The sequence below is a fragment of the Periplaneta americana genome, chromosome 11, assembly GCF_040183065.1.
Source record: "Periplaneta americana isolate PAMFEO1 chromosome 11, P.americana_PAMFEO1_priV1, whole genome shotgun sequence".
Classification (NCBI taxonomy): Eukaryota; Metazoa; Arthropoda; class Insecta; order Blattodea; family Blattidae; genus Periplaneta; species Periplaneta americana.
This window is the reverse complement of record NC_091127.1, coordinates 7,023,628-7,041,444: the sequence shown is the minus strand read 5'-3', so window position 1 is coordinate 7,041,444 and position 17,817 is coordinate 7,023,628. Positions and strand designations below refer to the sequence as shown.

The 17,817-nt window shown below is 37.4% G+C and overlaps 1 protein-coding gene across 1 annotated transcript in view; it reads left to right on the top strand.

Moving 5' to 3' along the window:
* fng (Fringe glycosyltransferase) overlaps positions 1-17,817 on the top strand; it is a 408,217-nt gene that overhangs the window by 27,202 nt on the left and 363,198 nt on the right. Inside the window, exon 2 of the mRNA XM_069838872.1 lies at positions 7,518-7,757. Within this exon, the coding sequence (XP_069694973.1) occupies positions 7,518-7,757 (240 nt within the window). The remainder of the gene's footprint in view (positions 1-7,517; positions 7,758-17,817) is intronic.

The window sequence follows — 17,817 nt, the reverse complement described above, 5'->3', positions numbered from 1 at the left end:
TTTATTTATTTTCTTTTTTTTTCATTCAATTCTATTTCATTTATTCTTTACATTCTAATTTTTTTAGTAAAAATAAAAAAGATATAAACCTAATTGCTTTTGCAATTTTGTGTTATTATTATTATTCATCAGTTTTTTATAGCCATTTCTTTATTTATTTGTAGGAACTTTTCATTTATAAATTTCATCCGTATATCTTCTGTTTTTTGACATTCAAGAACAATGTGAATGTCATCTTCTCTCCGTCCACATAATGGGCCTGTGCCTTGAGGTATATTGCCTCTATTACTTCTTAATTTCCAAATCCCCAGTCTGAACCAGGCTAGTCCAAATCTTTCTTTCATATTCATATTATCTATATACTGTATGTACTCCTTCCCCATATTTTTTTTATTCATTAAAAATATTAGGGATCGCATTTCATTGTTACTACTAAAATCATTTTGCCTAGTTATATTTTTACATCTTGATTTAATTAGATTTAGGCTTGCTGACATATTTCTTGTAGCTAAGCTATTCCATAACCACCCTAGCCCAATATTAAAGATGTTATTTTTAATATTCACGATTGCTTTATTGGATTTAATTAATTACCTCCCATAATAAAACGAATTTTGACTTGGGTCAGAAACGAACGGTAAATTTTTCCTGAAGCTTTTTAGTTGAAAGGTAGGTAGTCATTTTTTTCTTCCTATATCTATGACACGACCGTGAGCTTCTGAAATGTGGATAGACCTATGGAGAAGAATGTAGCGTGTGAAATGGTCAGACAGAATAAGAAATGAAGCTGTGCTCGGAAAGTGAGCGAAAAAAGAATAGACCTAATGCTGAAACTGATCAGGAAGAGAAAAGAAACTGGCTGGGTCACTGAGTAACAGGTAAGCATTATCACAGGAGCAGATAAAAAAGTTAATCGTTTTTCTTCCAACACGTTAATTATGTCAAAACAAGTCCTTACACAAGTTTTGGCCACTCGAGCGCAATTGCTAGGGCCCCCAGAAAGTAAGTTTCACTGGGGTGGTTTACAGAAAGATTTATTGGAACAGATACAGCAACTGTTCAGCTATTTTTCAACATATTCCCCACATTTCTCATACTGTAGGATCAACAGAGAGGTGCAGACGGCTGTCACACACTGGTTCCGATCCCAGGTGGCAGACTTCTACGACACAGGGATAAAAAAATAGATCCTACGGCAGCCGTGGCGAAAATATTATCGTGCGCCGAGCCACTGTGTAACCTGTAACGTGCATAGCACCTGTGGAGGAGGCGGACACCCGAAGAGGAAGTGAAGCTACTATCTGACTTATTAACGGATTTTCATTTTCCTTACGTTAAGCACTGAAATATAATTTTATACAGTACAAGACTACAAACTAAAGTTTAGTACGTGTAACGAAGAAAGAAATGAACAAGAAAACATAAGACACATTATCACAACCTAAAATTAACTGTTTTCAGAATGTCTCTGCGACAGAGTTTCAAAACCAGGAATTATGTCACTTACTGCCAGTCGTAGTTGATCACGGAGATATTTGTCTGTCAGTTGTGATCTAAATTTGGTTTTTACTATTTTCATTGTTGAAAATAATTTTTCACAAACGTAAGTTGTAGCGATCATGACTTCAACAGAGCAAGCGAAAGAACGAAGCTTCGGATATTTATTTTTTTGGCAAAGATTTGAAAAGTTCAACATTTGTCAAGTCCTTACATCCAGCTTTAATTTAACATCACATAGTAAATCAGTGAGTTTAAATTAAAAATCTAACCGCATTATTCGCACATCTGTTGAAAAAGGATCGACCTACAGAGATGATGATGATGATAATAATAATAATAATAATAATAATAATAATAATAATACTAAACATTTTAATGTTTCATGAGTGCCATGTAGCATAATGCCGTTTTATGTTATACAACCGTTTTCCTCGTAATACTTGTGAACAAATCATACATTTAATATTATCATCATATTGGCAGCAAAAAATACGTCCTCTCATCCTACTTGAACTTTCGTTTTTGTAGAGGTACATGGTTTCGAGAGAGACATTGCGACGATACGCCACTCGCAGGTCAGAGACAAATACAAATGGAACGGAGTTTGACTCCAGTGAGTGAGAGGGTGGTAGTTGTGGAAGGTAGCAAGCAAGCGAAATGCATAGCTATGATTGCGAGCCACAGTGTGCTCGCGAGTCACATTTTCGCCACGGCTGTCCTACTGTATGACAAATGTCTCATTTCCGGTGGAGAATATATTGAAAAATAGTTCAACGATATCTATATCAGCTCCAATAAATTTTTCCATGAAATTGTGTTTCCTTTCTGTAAACTGCCCCAGGAAAGTTACTTTCTGGGGGGGGGGACCTCGTAATTGCGCTCACGTGGCCAAAATTTGTGTAAGGACTTGTTTTGACATTGTTAACATGATGGAAGAAAAAAAATTTACTTTTTATCTGCTCCCATACGAATGTTTGCTTGTAAGAAGAAACTGCCTTCTGAAGGATGCACTGGAAGGAATGGTGAACGGGAATAAAGTTCGGGGCAGAAAGAGACATCAGATGATAGACGACATGGATCGTACGCTGATATTAAGAGGAAAGCGGAAAAAAGGGATTATTGGAGAATGCTGGCTTGCAGTGAAAGCCCTTGGGCAGAAAACTATGGATGGATGAATGAATGTACTTTATGGTCGACCATGCCGAAATGTAGTAATTATACACCTGGTAGCAGTCCTTTAATGCATGTCATTAAAGTACACCTATTCATTAAAGTTCAGGTTTTCGATTATTCTCGGATATGCAATCGAAAGACGAGGGAAACGTCACGGAGGCTGGAAATCCAATACTGTCGTAGAAGATTATGTTCTGTTACTGTAATAATTAGCGTTAATTGTAAATAATATTCAAATAAATTCAATTTGTCATCTCGTTTTTCAATTCTAAATCAATTTCCAGGTTATATCAAAATTAGTTCATGTTATTCTGTAGATTATAACAAGGCCAATGACATTATTGTTCCTCGGAAAAAAATCAATACTTTTGCGTCTGCGCACATCTCACAATTTTCGAGCTATGCACAAGGTCACTTCCACTCTTCAGTTAGATACGAATAAAATGAATACTTCTGAATAATTTCAAGTTAGAAATATGGTCGAGCATAAAAAATCGTATGAAACTTGCCTATAATGGTAATTAAGACGCTCGTATGAAAATTATGAAGCTCACTTGCGCTCGTTTCATAAACAAACATACTCGCGTCTTAATTACTATCATTATAGGCTCGTTGCATAATGTACTATTATTTTCAAAGGAAACCATCTCAAGAATCTGTAAATCCCAGGGTTATGGATTAGAGTAGAAAGACTACTGCAGTGGGAGTAGGCTACATTGACTTTGTAAATCAACTATTCTATCTGTAAGGAATATACCTTAGATAGTTTGATGAACTCTTACACTTAAAGGCGGACGGATAGCTTAATTGGTAGACGAACTGGCTACGGACTGGAAGGTCTTGAGTTCAGTTGCCGGCGGTAACGGAAATTATCTTTTGGCCAAAACTTCCAGAACGACTCCGGCATCCAAAATGAATTCTGATCCTTTTCCGCGGATAAAAGACGGTCGGAGCGTGGTGCAGTCCACACCACCCCATTTAGTGTTGAAGTCATGAAAGCAGGCCTCCATGACGTCTAAAAGGGATATATTTGCATTAAGTAAAACCGTGGTTATTTTAATTTTTGTATACGCATATATATATAAATTGTATGTTGATAAGCAGGCTTCGAGACTTCGGACCCGATAGAGCAGTTCAGTGGGAAATCCGCATAACGGCGTACTGAGTATAGTGGTAAAGCGTACAGTGGGTGGGGGTACTGTAGAATGGGTGCCAACAAATACGCAAAGGAAAACGCTCTGGATTTGAAGGTTCTGACGAATAATTTGGTTTTCATACAAACTGTGTCTGAAACTATTACACGGTTAGAAAAGTCAGAGCAAGAGATGCCGGAAGCCCTCAAATTAATTTAGAAAATGATGCAGAGAATTAATGAGACATCAAGTACACCGGTTAATGAATGTGTCAAACAGAAGTGGAAATCAATTTTATGTAAAAATAACGGATATGGAACATTGTGTAACATAAACAGCAAATTAGTGGACATAGAGTCACCCGAGAATAAAGGATTGTCTCTTAGAGACTGCAAAGGTTTTTTTTTTTTTTTTTTTTTTTTGCTCCTACCACGTCATGCGACGTAGAGCGTAGCTTTCTACAGTACAAACTTCGGCACATAACCGAAAAAGATTTACGTTTGAGACACTGACAATGTATCTTGTAGTACATTGCATTTCGGTACTGTAACTGCACTTCTTAAAGACGACCAATAGGATAAATGAAAAAATTAAATTTGCTACATACTTATTTCCACCATTAACACTGTGTACAATTAAACACAAATGCTTATAAAAGACAGGAGAATAAATGCTTTTCACATTCTTTTGACATTATCATTGTGTAATGTATATTTACTTTTAGAATGTACATATGTGTTTCCCCATACTACCGTACTCTACTTTAAATAGCAACGTTGTTACCTCAACACATCTCTATCTACCTGCAGCGAGTCAACAACCTATAGTGGATGCACAGTAAACTTATTGTATCGGGTCCAAAGTCTCGAAGCCTGTTGATAAGTGAGTGACAGCTATATAACCGGAGGTCAATGCTGTCATTCAACATTGTAACACACTGTAGCCAAATAAATAAATAAATAAATAAATAAATAAATAAATAAATAAATAAATAAATTTATTAATAGTTCACAACGATATTAGGCCTACACCAAATAATTATAACTAATTTATACATCGTGATTTAAAAAAATACAATTTTATAACGAATTTTCTATCATATAAATATTCAATTTATGTTGGCTTAACTTACACTTAGCTATTAAATAAATAAATGAGTAAAAATTAAATGAGTAAATAAATAAATAAATTTGTATAATGATGTATGCAATAGAGGGGAAAAGGAATTGGCCAACTTACCCCATTACCTCCTGGCTTAGTTGCCTCACGAGTGATGCCTTATTGGTGTCACTTGTGAGGTTCGAACCTGTCTTCGGACAGTTGACTAAACAAATAACGTGTAGAGAGTAAAGGCCCATTCACAATGAAAATTAAACATAACCGTAACATAAACAGAGAAGTTTGCGCCCAGGCTACCAAATGGGATCATTCACAATGATTCACGTAAGCATTGACATAAACATTACCGTTAGACGTTAACATGAAAGTTTGCAAACTCCAAACTTTCATGCTTATGCTTACGTGATTTGCAAACAGAACACAATCGTGGAGCGCTGAAGTATACGACAGAATATGAGGAAATGGCGTCGTTGTTATGTTTCCATGGTTACCAAGTATGTTTGCTGTTATGTTTATGTTCCCATCGTGAATGATGGCATGACTTCTTGATTTTACCGTAACGTTTACATTCTTAAGTTAACGCTTACGTTATGTTTAATTTTCATTGTGAATGAGCCTTAAAGGCCTATTCACAATGAAAATTAAACATAACCATAACATAAACAGAGAAGTTTGCGCCCAGGCTACCAAATGGGATCATTCACAATGATTCACGTAAGCATTGACATAAACATTACCGTTAGACGTTAACATGAAAGTTTGCAAACTCCAAACTTTCATGCTTATGCTTACGTGATTTGCAAACAGAACACAATCGTGGAGCGCTGAAGTATACGACAGAATATGAGGAAATGGCGTCGTTGTTATGTTTCCATGGTTACCAAGTATGTTTGCTGTTATGTTTATGTTCCCATCGTGAATGATGGCATGACTTCTTGATTTTACCGTAACGTTTACATTCTTAATTTAACGCTTACGTTATGTTTAATTTTCATTGTGAATGAGCCTTAAAGGCCTATTCACAATGAAAATTAAACATAACCATAACATAAACAGAGAAGTTTGCGCCCAGGCTACCAAATGGGATCATTCACAATGATTCACGTAAGCATTGACATAAACATTACCGTTAGACGTTAACATGAAAGTTTGCAAACTCCAAACTTTCATGCTTATGCTTACGTGATTTGCAAACAGAACACAATCGTGGAGCGCTGAAGTATACGACAGAATATGAGGAAATGGCGTCGTTGTTATGTTTCCATGGTTACCAAGTATGTTTGCTGTTATGTTTATGTTCCCATCGTGAATGATGGCATGACTTCTTGATTTTACCGTAACGTTTACATTCTTAAGTTAACGCTTACGTTATGTTTAATTTTCATTGTGAATGAGCCTTACAGGCCTATTCACAATGAAAATTAAACATAACCATAACATAAACAGAGACGTTTGCGCCCAGGCTACCAAATGGGATCATTCACAATGATTCACGTAAGCATTGACATAAACATTACCGTTAGACGTTAACATGAAAGTTTGCAAACTCCAAACTTTCATGCTTATGCTTACGTGATTTGCAAACAGAACACAATCGTGGAGCGCTGAAGTATACGACAGAATATGAGGAAATGGCGTCGTTGTTATGTTTCCATGGTTACCAAGTATGTTTGCTGTTATGTTTATGTTCCCATCGTGAATGATGGCATGACTTCTTGATTTTACCGTAACGTTTACATTCTTAAGTTAACGCTTACGTTATGTTTAATTTTCATTGTGAATGAGCCTTAAAGGCCTATTCACAATGAAAATTAAACATAACCATAACATAAACAGAGAAGTTTGCGCCCAGGCTACCAAATGGGATCATTCACAATGATTCACGTAAGCATTGACATAAACATTACCGTTAGACGTTAACATGAAAGTTTGCAAACTCCAAACTTTCATGCTTATGCTTACGTGATTTGCAAACAGAACACAATCGTGGAGCGCTGAAGTATACGACAGAATATGAGGAAATGGCGTCGTTGTTATGTTTCCATGGTTACCAAGTATGTTTGCTGTTATGTTTATGTTCCCATCGTGAATGATGGCATGACTTCTTGATTTTACCGTAACGTTTACATTCTTAATTTAACGCTTACGTTATGTTTAATTTTCATTGTGAATGAGCCTTAAAGGCCTATTCACAATGAAAATTAAACATAACCATAACATAAACAGAGAAGTTTGCGCCCAGGCTACCAAATGGGATCATTCACAATGATTCACGTAAGCATTGACATAAACATTACCGTTAGACGTTAACATGAAAGTTTGCGAACTCCAAACTTTCATGCTTATGCTTACGTGATTTGCAAACAGAACACAATCGTGGAGCGCTGAAGTATACGATAAAATATGAGGAAATGGCGTCGTTATGTTTCCATGGTTACCCAGTATGTTTGCTGTTATGTTTATGTCCCCATCGTGAATGATGGTATGACTTCTTGATTTTACTGTAACTTTAAGTTAATGCTTACGTTATGTTTAATTTTCATTGTGAATGAGCCTTAAGGATTTGTCATTTGATACCACGTCGTGCTGCAGGTGTCCGGGTGGCAAGAGAGGGCGCCCCGGTCCGTATCCAAGGACTACGACGCCAACAGTAACCTGGTGGTTCCCGAAGCGAGGCCGCGGAATGACGACGTGACTCCTGCGAGCAACTCCAGCAGGCCCGCGGGCACCCAGCTGGACGACGTGTTCATCAGCGTCAAGACGACCCGCAACTACCACAAATGGAGACTCCCCGTCATCCTCAAGACGTGGTTCCAGCTCGCCAAGGACCAGGTACGGTGTTAGATCAGTGAGTTACTGTAGTGGAATGAGTTAGTTTTAAACTGCACTGCAGTGCGTGTTCGTCATGAAGTTCGCAATGATTGGGAGGCCGTGCTTCTGCCGCTGAGACGAAATGTATGCTGACGGTGGCTAGTAAAGACAATTCCGACACATATCAACACTATGACATCTAGAAACAATACTAATATACGTTACAAGAGCGGTATGTTGACGTTTTCATGGCCGAGGAAAAGATTGAAAAAGCGAAACGTAGTTGAGCTTTTTTAATTTCCGAGAACATGAAAACAAACATACCACTCGTGTATCGTACATTATTTTGTGCGAAGATCGTTTATTACATACCTGAAAGACGAATTTCTAATTAGTTGCAATGAAATCTCCATGTTGGTTTCTGTTTAATGACGCCAACTTCGGAACACCAAAATATCTCTCTTCAACATTGTTGCTGTAAAATGTTTTCTGTGTTTACTATACTCCAGCAGGCCGTGATATACGTCTGTCTTTTTTTCCCCCAGTCTATAAATGCGAACTTAAAACAAACGGTAAAGTTATGTAATGATTTATTTTTCATTTTAATATTTTAACAATATTATTTATATAACATATTGCAGTAATAACATCGGCATCTGGAATCTCGTTGATTTTTCACGGCTTCCTTAATGTTACTTGTATCAGGAATGCAATAAGTTTCGTGGAGTAGTAGACTTTACTTAATTTTTGCAAATATTTAAAAACAATAATTAACATTGCAATTTAAGTGAAATTGCAGTGATAAGTTTCCAATTTATAATTATTACTATGTTAAACGTCTCTAGAAATAATATGTTAAAAGCCTAAAGCAGTAAAATGAATGTCGCGCTTAAGCGGTAAGAAGAGGGAAATTGTTATGTGTGTTACGTTGGGAATACTGAATGTGGTATTTCACACTTACCGCGTATTGGTTCTGTGCGGAAAACAAGCAAATACGCACGATCTCGCACAAAACAGTTTATCTGTAACTTGGCCTCTGGCAGTATCCTGGAATGGAGAACAAATCGTTTCGTTATGGTAAACAGATATTATCCACTGTTGCCATGGTGACATCACAATGAGAGCAGTAATGGAAACCGTAGTATTAGCAAATACCTTACTATAATAATACCGGACATCTGTATACTAGCAGCATTGGCGTGAGTGTGAAATATCGCGGACCTGACATCTAGCGGAGAAGGATGGAATTACGTCCACATATACAAAAAAGATATTAACATAGCGAGATTCGGACTATTGTTTAAAACGTGAGTTACTAATGTGGAATTATATATGAAACATTTAAGAAATGTTGAATAATATATAATGTAAAATTATTATTTTATATCAAAGCTGCATATTATGAGAAATATTGCATATACTTCATATTACTTTCCGTAATTAATTGTTACATATGTTTTCTTTGGTTTACCGAGACAAAATCAATTCTGACATTAGGAATGAATTTACAATAATGCTTTATATACGCATTGCTGACAACTGCAAAAATAAAATTGATAGTAATCTGATGCTTGTAATAATTAGTAAAGGCATGTGGACAACAATAAAACTCAATTTGATAAAACCTTAAAATCCAATACATTTTAACTTGTATTAATTTATTAGGTGTAAATAAAAAACTAATTTGTACTTCTCTATCAACACAAAGTCGAAGGAATTAGGCCTACTAAAGAATGTTGTTGACTCACGTTTTATGAACTGTCGGAAATCGAAAGTACGATTTGGAGCAATTTGTAATGCTGCAATTGTCACAATAAATTATAAACAGCACATATACACCCTGACATTTTAACACAGCACTAATTTATAAAACTATTAACTAGCCCAGCAACAATATACATAGCAGTTGATTACAGCTTGTTTCGCGAGTATCTCCACACCGGCAGGTAGGTAGCAGCACCAGCGTCGTTCGCACGTAAAACTGCTAGCTGTCCGGTATTATTATAGTAAGGTATTTGGTATTAGTTCCCCCTAATTGACGCACAGTCACTTTATCCAGTAATCTCCAGCGATGATTTCTATGAGAATCCACACTTCTAACTAACAAAAGTTGTCGCTCTGCATAAGAAAGTCCGCCACGCAAACCCCCGCATTAAACTCGCTGTAACTCCCAAACCGGTACAGGTTTTGAATATCAGATACTTTTAAAAGTAATTTCCATCCTTTCTAAACATTTCTCTCGCTTTGACCCCCCATCTAACGTGAAAAATAAAAAAGTTTGCCGCTTACCAACTTTTGATATGATGAAAGAGTGATGGAACGGAGAAAAATTCTCTCCGGCGCCGGGATTTGAACCCGGATTTTCAGCTCTACGTGCTGATGCTTTATCCACTAAGCCACGCCGGATACAACCCCGACGCCGCGCCGGTTAGAATCGTCTCAGATTAAGCTCCATCTCTTGGGTTCCCTCTAGTGGCCGCCGGAGAGAATTTTTCTCCGTTCCATCACTCTTTCATCATATGATGACGCAGAATATCTGCATGGAAATATCATATGTACTTCGGTACATCAAAATATATATGATATGCGTAATAAATCACTTTGTGATTTAAGACGGCGCCTATACCGTCGGATCCCGGCCAATCAGTCACTCATCCGAGTGCACCTCAACACATGTATGGACTTCGGTCCTGCGTTCATAGACATCTATGACGTAGTGCAGAGGGCGGCCACTAGAGGGAACCCAAGAGATGGAGCTTAATCTGAGACGATTCTAACCGGCGTCGGGGTTGTATCCGGCGTGGCTTAGTGGATAAAGCATCAGCACGTAGAGCTGAAAACCCGGGTTCAAATCCCGGCGCCGGAGAGAATTTTTCTCCGTTCCATCACTCTTTCATCATATGATGACGCAGAATATCTGCATGGAAATATCATATGTACTTCGGTACATCAAAATATATAACTTTTGATATGTCAATGTATATTTTGATCAGGTGACATTTCTCACTGTCCAAAAAAGATTATGATTCCAAAATTTTTTTCTATGCTTTCCTTAGACATTTATATAATAAATCCTAAAAATTACAGTGCGATTATCTCGCATAAGAGCTGCGACATTTTTTGAGTGCATACACTGCTTATCTATTCTTGATGACGCCGGCAAACTGACGGTCACTTGCCGTTAAATGTGAATGAGTTTGCATTGGACGTGACGGTGACGGTCCGTGACGTTGACGTTCCGTATAAGTAATGTGAATTGACCTTTATCCTGATAGATAATTGGACTCGAGATTCGTGAGTTCAAACCCTCTGAGGGTGATGCATTTTAGATGCAATAAAATCATTAGGATAGCTTCCTCCGGGAAGGAAATAAAGCTGTCGTAGATGCCAGGCACATAAAGAACTCTGTCCTTGATGGAGGGCTCCAGGAAAAATTTGCTGCTATTTCTCACTTACGTTGAATTTCGACGCTGAGTAAGCTATCCAGTTCAAAGCGTCGTTAAATAAATATTTTTATACTTAATAGTCTTTCTATTCTTTCTGCCCATTTTCTTCATCCTTCTCTTCCACTTCTCCTTTTATTTCTGCTCTTTTGCTGTCTCTACTTGTTTGCTTTTCAGCTTAGCTCTGTCCTTTCTGCTCTTATACTTCTCTCTGCTTCTCTTCTTTCCCTTATACCTCATTTTCGTCTTTTTCCTCCTATTTCTGCTCTTCCTCATCTTCGTCTTATTCCTTATCTTTCTGTTCTATTTTATCTTCATCTTATTCCTCATCTTTCTGCTCTTCCTCATCTTCCTGCTCTTCCTCATCTTTCTGCTCTTCCTCATCTTCCTGCTCTTCCTCATCTTCCTGCTCTTCCTCATCTATCTGCTCTTACTCATCTTTCTGCTCTTCCTCGTCTTCCTGCTCTTCCTCGTCTTTCTGCTCTTCCTCATCTTTCTGCTCTTCCTCATCTTTCTGCTCTTCCTCATCTTCCTGCTCTTCCTCATCTTCCTGCTCTTCCTCATCTATCTGCTCTTACTCATCTTTCTGCTCTTACTCATCTTTCTGCTCTTCCTCGTCTTCCTGCTCTTCCTCGTCTTTCTGCTCTTCCTCATCTTTCTGCTCTTCCTCATCTTCCTGCTCTTCCTCATCTTCCTGCTCTTCCTCATCTATCTGCTCTTACTCATCTTTCTGCTCTTCCTCGTCTTCCTGCTCTTCCTCGTCTTCCTGCTCTTCCTCGTCTTTCTGCTCTTCCTCATCTTTCTGCTCTTCCTCATCTTTCTGCTCTTCCTCATCTTCCTGCTCTTCCTCATATTCCTGCTCTTCCTCATCTTTCTGCTCTTCCTCATCTTCCTGCTCTTCCTCATCTTCCTGCTCTTCCTCATCTATCTGCTCTAACTCATCTTTCTGCTCTTTCTCGTCTTCCTGCTCTTCCACGTCTTCCTGCTCTTCCTCATCTTCCTGCTCTTCCTCATCTTCCTGCTCTCCCTCATCTTCCTGCTCTTCCTCATCTTCCTGCTCTTCCTCATCTTCCTGCTCTTCCTCATCTTCCTGCTCTTCCTCATCTTCCTGCTCTTCCTCATCTTCCTGCTCTTCCTCATCTTTCTGCTCTTCCTCATCTTCCTGCTCTTCCTCAACTTCCTGCTCTTCCTCATCTTCCTGCTCTTCCTCATCTTCCTGCTCTTCCTCATCTTTCTGCTCTTCCTCATCTTCCTGCTCTTCCTCATATTCCTGCTCTTCCTCAATTATCTGCTCTAACTCATCTTTCTGCTCTTCCTCGTCTTCCTGCTCTTCCACGTCTTCCTGCTCTTCCTCATCTTCCTGCTCTTCCTCATCTTCCTGCTCTTCCTCATCTTCCTGCTCTTCCTCATCTTTCTGCTCTTCCTCATCTTCCTGCTCTTCCTCATCTTCCTGCTCTTCCTCATCTTCCTGCTCTTCCTCATCTTCCTGCTCTTCCTCATCTTCCTGCTCTTCCTCATCTTCCTGCTCTTCCTCATCTTCCTGCTCTTCCTCATCTTTCTGCTCTTCCTCATCTTTCTGCTCTTCCTCATCTTTCTGCTCTTTCTCATCTTTCTGCTCTTCCTCATCTTTCTGCTCTTCCTCATCTTCCTGCTCTTTCTCTTCTTCCTGTTATTCCTTTCTATCATTCCTCATATTGCTCATCTTCCAGTTATTCGTCCTCTTCTTTCAGCCTCATATTATATTTTATACATTTCTCAGTGTTGTCTGCATCTCGAATAGTTTTGATGCAAATGCGCTTCTGCCAAGTTTAATATCCGGTTTTCTCTAATTTAGAAATACTTGGAAGCAACTGGACTGCAGTTTTTTGCACTCGATCAAATGTAAATTCCAGTCAAATAAGAAACATAAGACGTTAGCATAAGTAAGGGGGAAAAAAAAAAAAAGGGAAATTATCTGAATAAAAATTAAAAAAAAATGATACGAAATATTAATAGAATGCCAAAAAGTAGAATTAGAAATGAATCTCTAAGGAGTAGGCCACTTAAAATATGAAATTGAAGAGCGAAACAGACTGGTAAACCATTGACAGCTACGTAAAGACTCTGCATATTTGCAGAAGTCTACTCGTTGCAGTTCCAGATCGCACATGTCGTTTGGCATAACCTGTCCTCCATAAATTTCGTCAGTGTGATTCTTCCGTTTCGCAAGGTTGACTGAAGCCAGCCCATTGGAAGCGCTCCAAAGGCAGGTGCGCTCCGTTCTGGCAGCAGCGCTGCTCAAGGTCTCCAGGGACGGACTACGCATATCAGCTGATGCCACAATGGAAATGCTGATGCGGGAGGCTATAGCCAGTTCCTCTGTTTCCTTGCAATGCTGAGTTCATTTATTGACATCTGGAAAAGAAACCAAAAATGACCATTCCTCATTCATATACTGTAGGCCCATCTATCTATACTAATAATAAATCTGTAGCCGAAATTTTTCTGGTAATTTTCGATTTTACAAAAATAATTGGTCCTAGCATATATAATTAACCACCCTGAAACCGAAAATCGCTTTTTTGAAATTTTTGTTTGTATGTCTGTCTGTCTGTCTGTATGTTTGTTACCTTTTCACGCGATAATGGCTGAACGGATTTCGATGAAAATTGGAATATAAATTAAGTTCGTTGTAACTTAGATTTTAGGCTATATGGCATTCAAAATACATTATTTAAAAGGGGAGTTATAAGGGGGCCAGAATTAAATAAATCGAAATATCTCGCTTATTATTGATTTTTGTGAAAAATGTTACATAACAAACGTTTCTTTAAAAATAATTTGCGATAAGTTTTATTCCTTGAAAAATGTTGATAGGACTGATATTTAATGAGATAAATGAGTTTTAAAATCAAAATAACTGCCATCTAAGGCCGTGTAATGAATTAAAAAACAAATGACTTCGTCTATAAGCGGCCTTGGACAGCAACAATCGAAAGCTATGAAAGATAGCCTACAGAGAATGTTTCCGTGTTTGTATGAAGTAATATCGGAAGCTAAATTAACCGATTTGTATAATTAATTATTATTTCACCATTGGAAAGTGTAGTTTCTCTAGATGGACATAATGCTATAATGTTATTACAGTAACTTCTGATATGATATAATATAATATAATATAATATAATATAATATAATATAATATAATATAATATAATATAATATAATATAATATAATATAATATAATATGTAATATTATATAATTTAAGTTATTTGAAGGGTTCAGAACCATAGTGGGCCAAGCGCCATTTACTGAGTACGTAGAAAACAAGGGTTAAAATTAAGTTATTACCATAATTCAATGGAAACCTATAACAAGTAAAATAAAATATACACATTAAATCTAAATGATGTCAATCTTCATTAAACTATGGTTGCATGTAATGAAAATTAAGAAACATGTTTAAGGAATTGTCATTGCACCAAATGAGTGTCTCTGGACCAAAATGATCGCATTTTAATTATTTGGATGCAATTTAAATTAAGTAACATATTAAACGATTTATCCTTCTATCAAACACGAATGTTCCCTGGATCAAATGTCCTATTTTAATTATGTAATTACTTTATATTTATTTCTAACGGGTGCAGCGGAGCGCACGGGTACGGCTAGTTCATAATAAAAATTAAACATAACCGTAACATAAACACAGAAGTTTGCGCCTAGGCTACCAAATGGGATCATTCACAATGATTCATATAAACAGTGACATTAACATTACCGTAAGACGTTAACATGAAAGTTTGCAAACTCCAAACTTTCATGCTTATGCTTACGTGATTTGCAAACAGAACACAATCGTGGAGCGCTGAAGTATACGACAGAATATGAGGAAATGGCGTCGTTGTTATGTTTCCATGGTTACCAAGTATGTTTGCTGTTATGTTTATGTCCCCATTGTGCATGACGGTATGACGTCTTGATTTTACCGTAACGTTTATATTCTTAAGTTAACGCTTACGTTATATTTAATTTTCATTGTGAATGAGCCTTAAGTTTTGCGTCGTATTATATTCGTGAATCTGTATTAATCGAATTTGGCACAGATATAATACTGTTAAACATCACAAATTCGAACTTTTGAACCTATAAAATTTGATCCAGAACTAATCATCAGATTCAACCGAAAGTCAATGTCTGATATTGAGAGTCGAGATGGTGGGGGGGGGGGATGTGGGATTTAATTTAATCGAAGTTCATAAAATCATGCAATATCAGAGAAGCGAATGAATGAAAAATGAATAAGTACATGAATAATAAGCAATCAAATGTAGGTATTACTTAATAAGAAGTTATTTATCTGATATTAGAGATGAACAAAACTAACTGCCGCTCTCGCTCGCTGTGTTCTTTGCATTTGTCTTTCCAGTCTCGCTCATCATTCTCGAAATAGCATTTGGTCGGCGTGGAAAGATTTCGTAACTTTGAATAACATACATCATTGAAATAAATAACATTATAAATGTTTAAATGAGACAAAAAGACAAAACAGAACAGTATCTTAGTTATCAAAATGTTCTGGTTCTATTATATCTGCAGTGCTTAGGAAAAGTGGCACAAGTCAGTTTCCACAAACATTTCTTAATAATGTATTGACAACTTACGGAACATCTGCTTACTAGGGAAAAGAGACATAAGTATTTCTGCCATTGCAATAATTCATACAGAAGAAAATCAAATCGACATAAACCAATGTGAAGACAGTTTTTTTCTTTCTTCTGTAAATTAACATTTTTGACTTGTGCCACTTTCCTCGAGCACTACAGATATGATATTACCTATGGTTATATAAATAGAAAAAAAATCTCAAATATTTTTGCATTTCTAAGAAACTTAACACATACTTACTTACTTACTGGCTTTTAAGGAACACGGAGGTTCATTGCCGCCCTCACATAAGCCCGCCATCGGTCCCTATCCTGTGCAAGATTAATCCAGCCTCCATCATCATATCCCATCTCCCTCAAATCCATTTTAATATTATCCTCCCATCTACATCTCGGCCTCCCTAAAGGTCTTTTTCCCTCCGGCCTCCCAACTAACACTCTATATGCATTTCTGGTTTCGTCCATACGTGCTACATGCCCTGCCCATCTCAAACGTCTGGATCTAATGTTCCTAATTATGTCAGGTGAAGAATACAATGCGTGCAGTTCTGTGTTGTGTAACTTTCTCCATTCTCCTGTAACGTCATTGCTGTGGTCGTGCCAGAGAATCAGTCCCAATCCGAGGCTTATTTGAAGGATTCGTAACAAGCTGTTTTTTACGGTGATGGGTTGTTAGCCCTTCGCCCAACCCCCAAGCTGGAGGACCACCCTCGTCGGCTGTCCGCGACTGCTTATTCAATATATTCGCAGCTACCCTCCATATCTGGGGGCCGTCTCCTCGATTTGCAACAAGAAACTTAAAACATAACGTTAATATCTTTTTACTTGAGATTGCACACTTGATCTCAAACATATGAAAAAAAATTCCTAGCCTTTTAATAAGGGCCTAGTAATTAAATAAAGATTGCGGAGCGGATTATTATACATTGAAAGGTAGAGATGATGTTTCAAATAGGCTACTTGATTGTTTATTCATATATAACAGTTGCCAAAGTAGATAAAAGTTCATTCAGGTATAGCCTAAACAACTGTGGCGATTCAAGACTCCTTGACGTTCGGGACCTCGGGAGTGATCAATCTCGGCGTCTCGAAACACTTGCAAGCAACGTCAACGACGTGACGTATAGAACATTGTTGTGCGGGTTTTCGGCTTTGCGGGCGCTGTTAGTCTTGCTTTCTCGATCGTTGTTCATCTCTGCTGATTATGTTATGGGTTTAACATGGATTTTTATTTATGTAACCAAGAAAATGTTAAGAGAGAAGTTTTATATAATATTCTTGTTGAATTTGGTATTCCCAAGAAACTAGTTCGATTAATTAAAATGTGTCTTAGTGAAACTTATAGCAGAGTCCGTATAGGCCAGTTTCTATCTGATAATTTTCCAATCCACTGCGGGCTAAAGCAGGGAGATGCACTATCACCTTTACTTTTTAACTGTGCTCTAGAATATGCCATTAGGAAAGTTCAGGATAATAGAGAGGGTTTGGAATTGAACGGGCTACATCAGCTGCTTGTCTATGCGGATGACGTGAATATGTTAGGAGAAAATCCACAAACGATTAGGGAAAATGAGGAAATTCTACTTGAAGCAAGTAAAGCGATAGGTTTGGAAGTAAGTTCCGAAAAGACTAAGTATATGATTATGTCTTGTGACCAGAATATTGTACGAAATGGAACTATAAAAAATGAGATTTATCCTTCGAAGAGGTGGAAAAATTTAAATATCTTGGAGCAACAGTAACAAATATAAATGACACTCGGGAGGAAATCAAACGCAGAATAAATATGGAAAATGCCTGTTATTATTCGGTTGAGAAGCTTTTGTCATCTAGTCTGCTGTAAAAAAATCTGAAAGTTAGAATTTATAAAACAGTTATACTACCGGTTGTTCTGTATGGATGTGAAACTTGGACTCTCACTTTGAGGGAGGAACAGAGATTAAGGGTATTTGAGAATAAGGTTCTTAGAAAATATTTAGGGCTAAGAGGG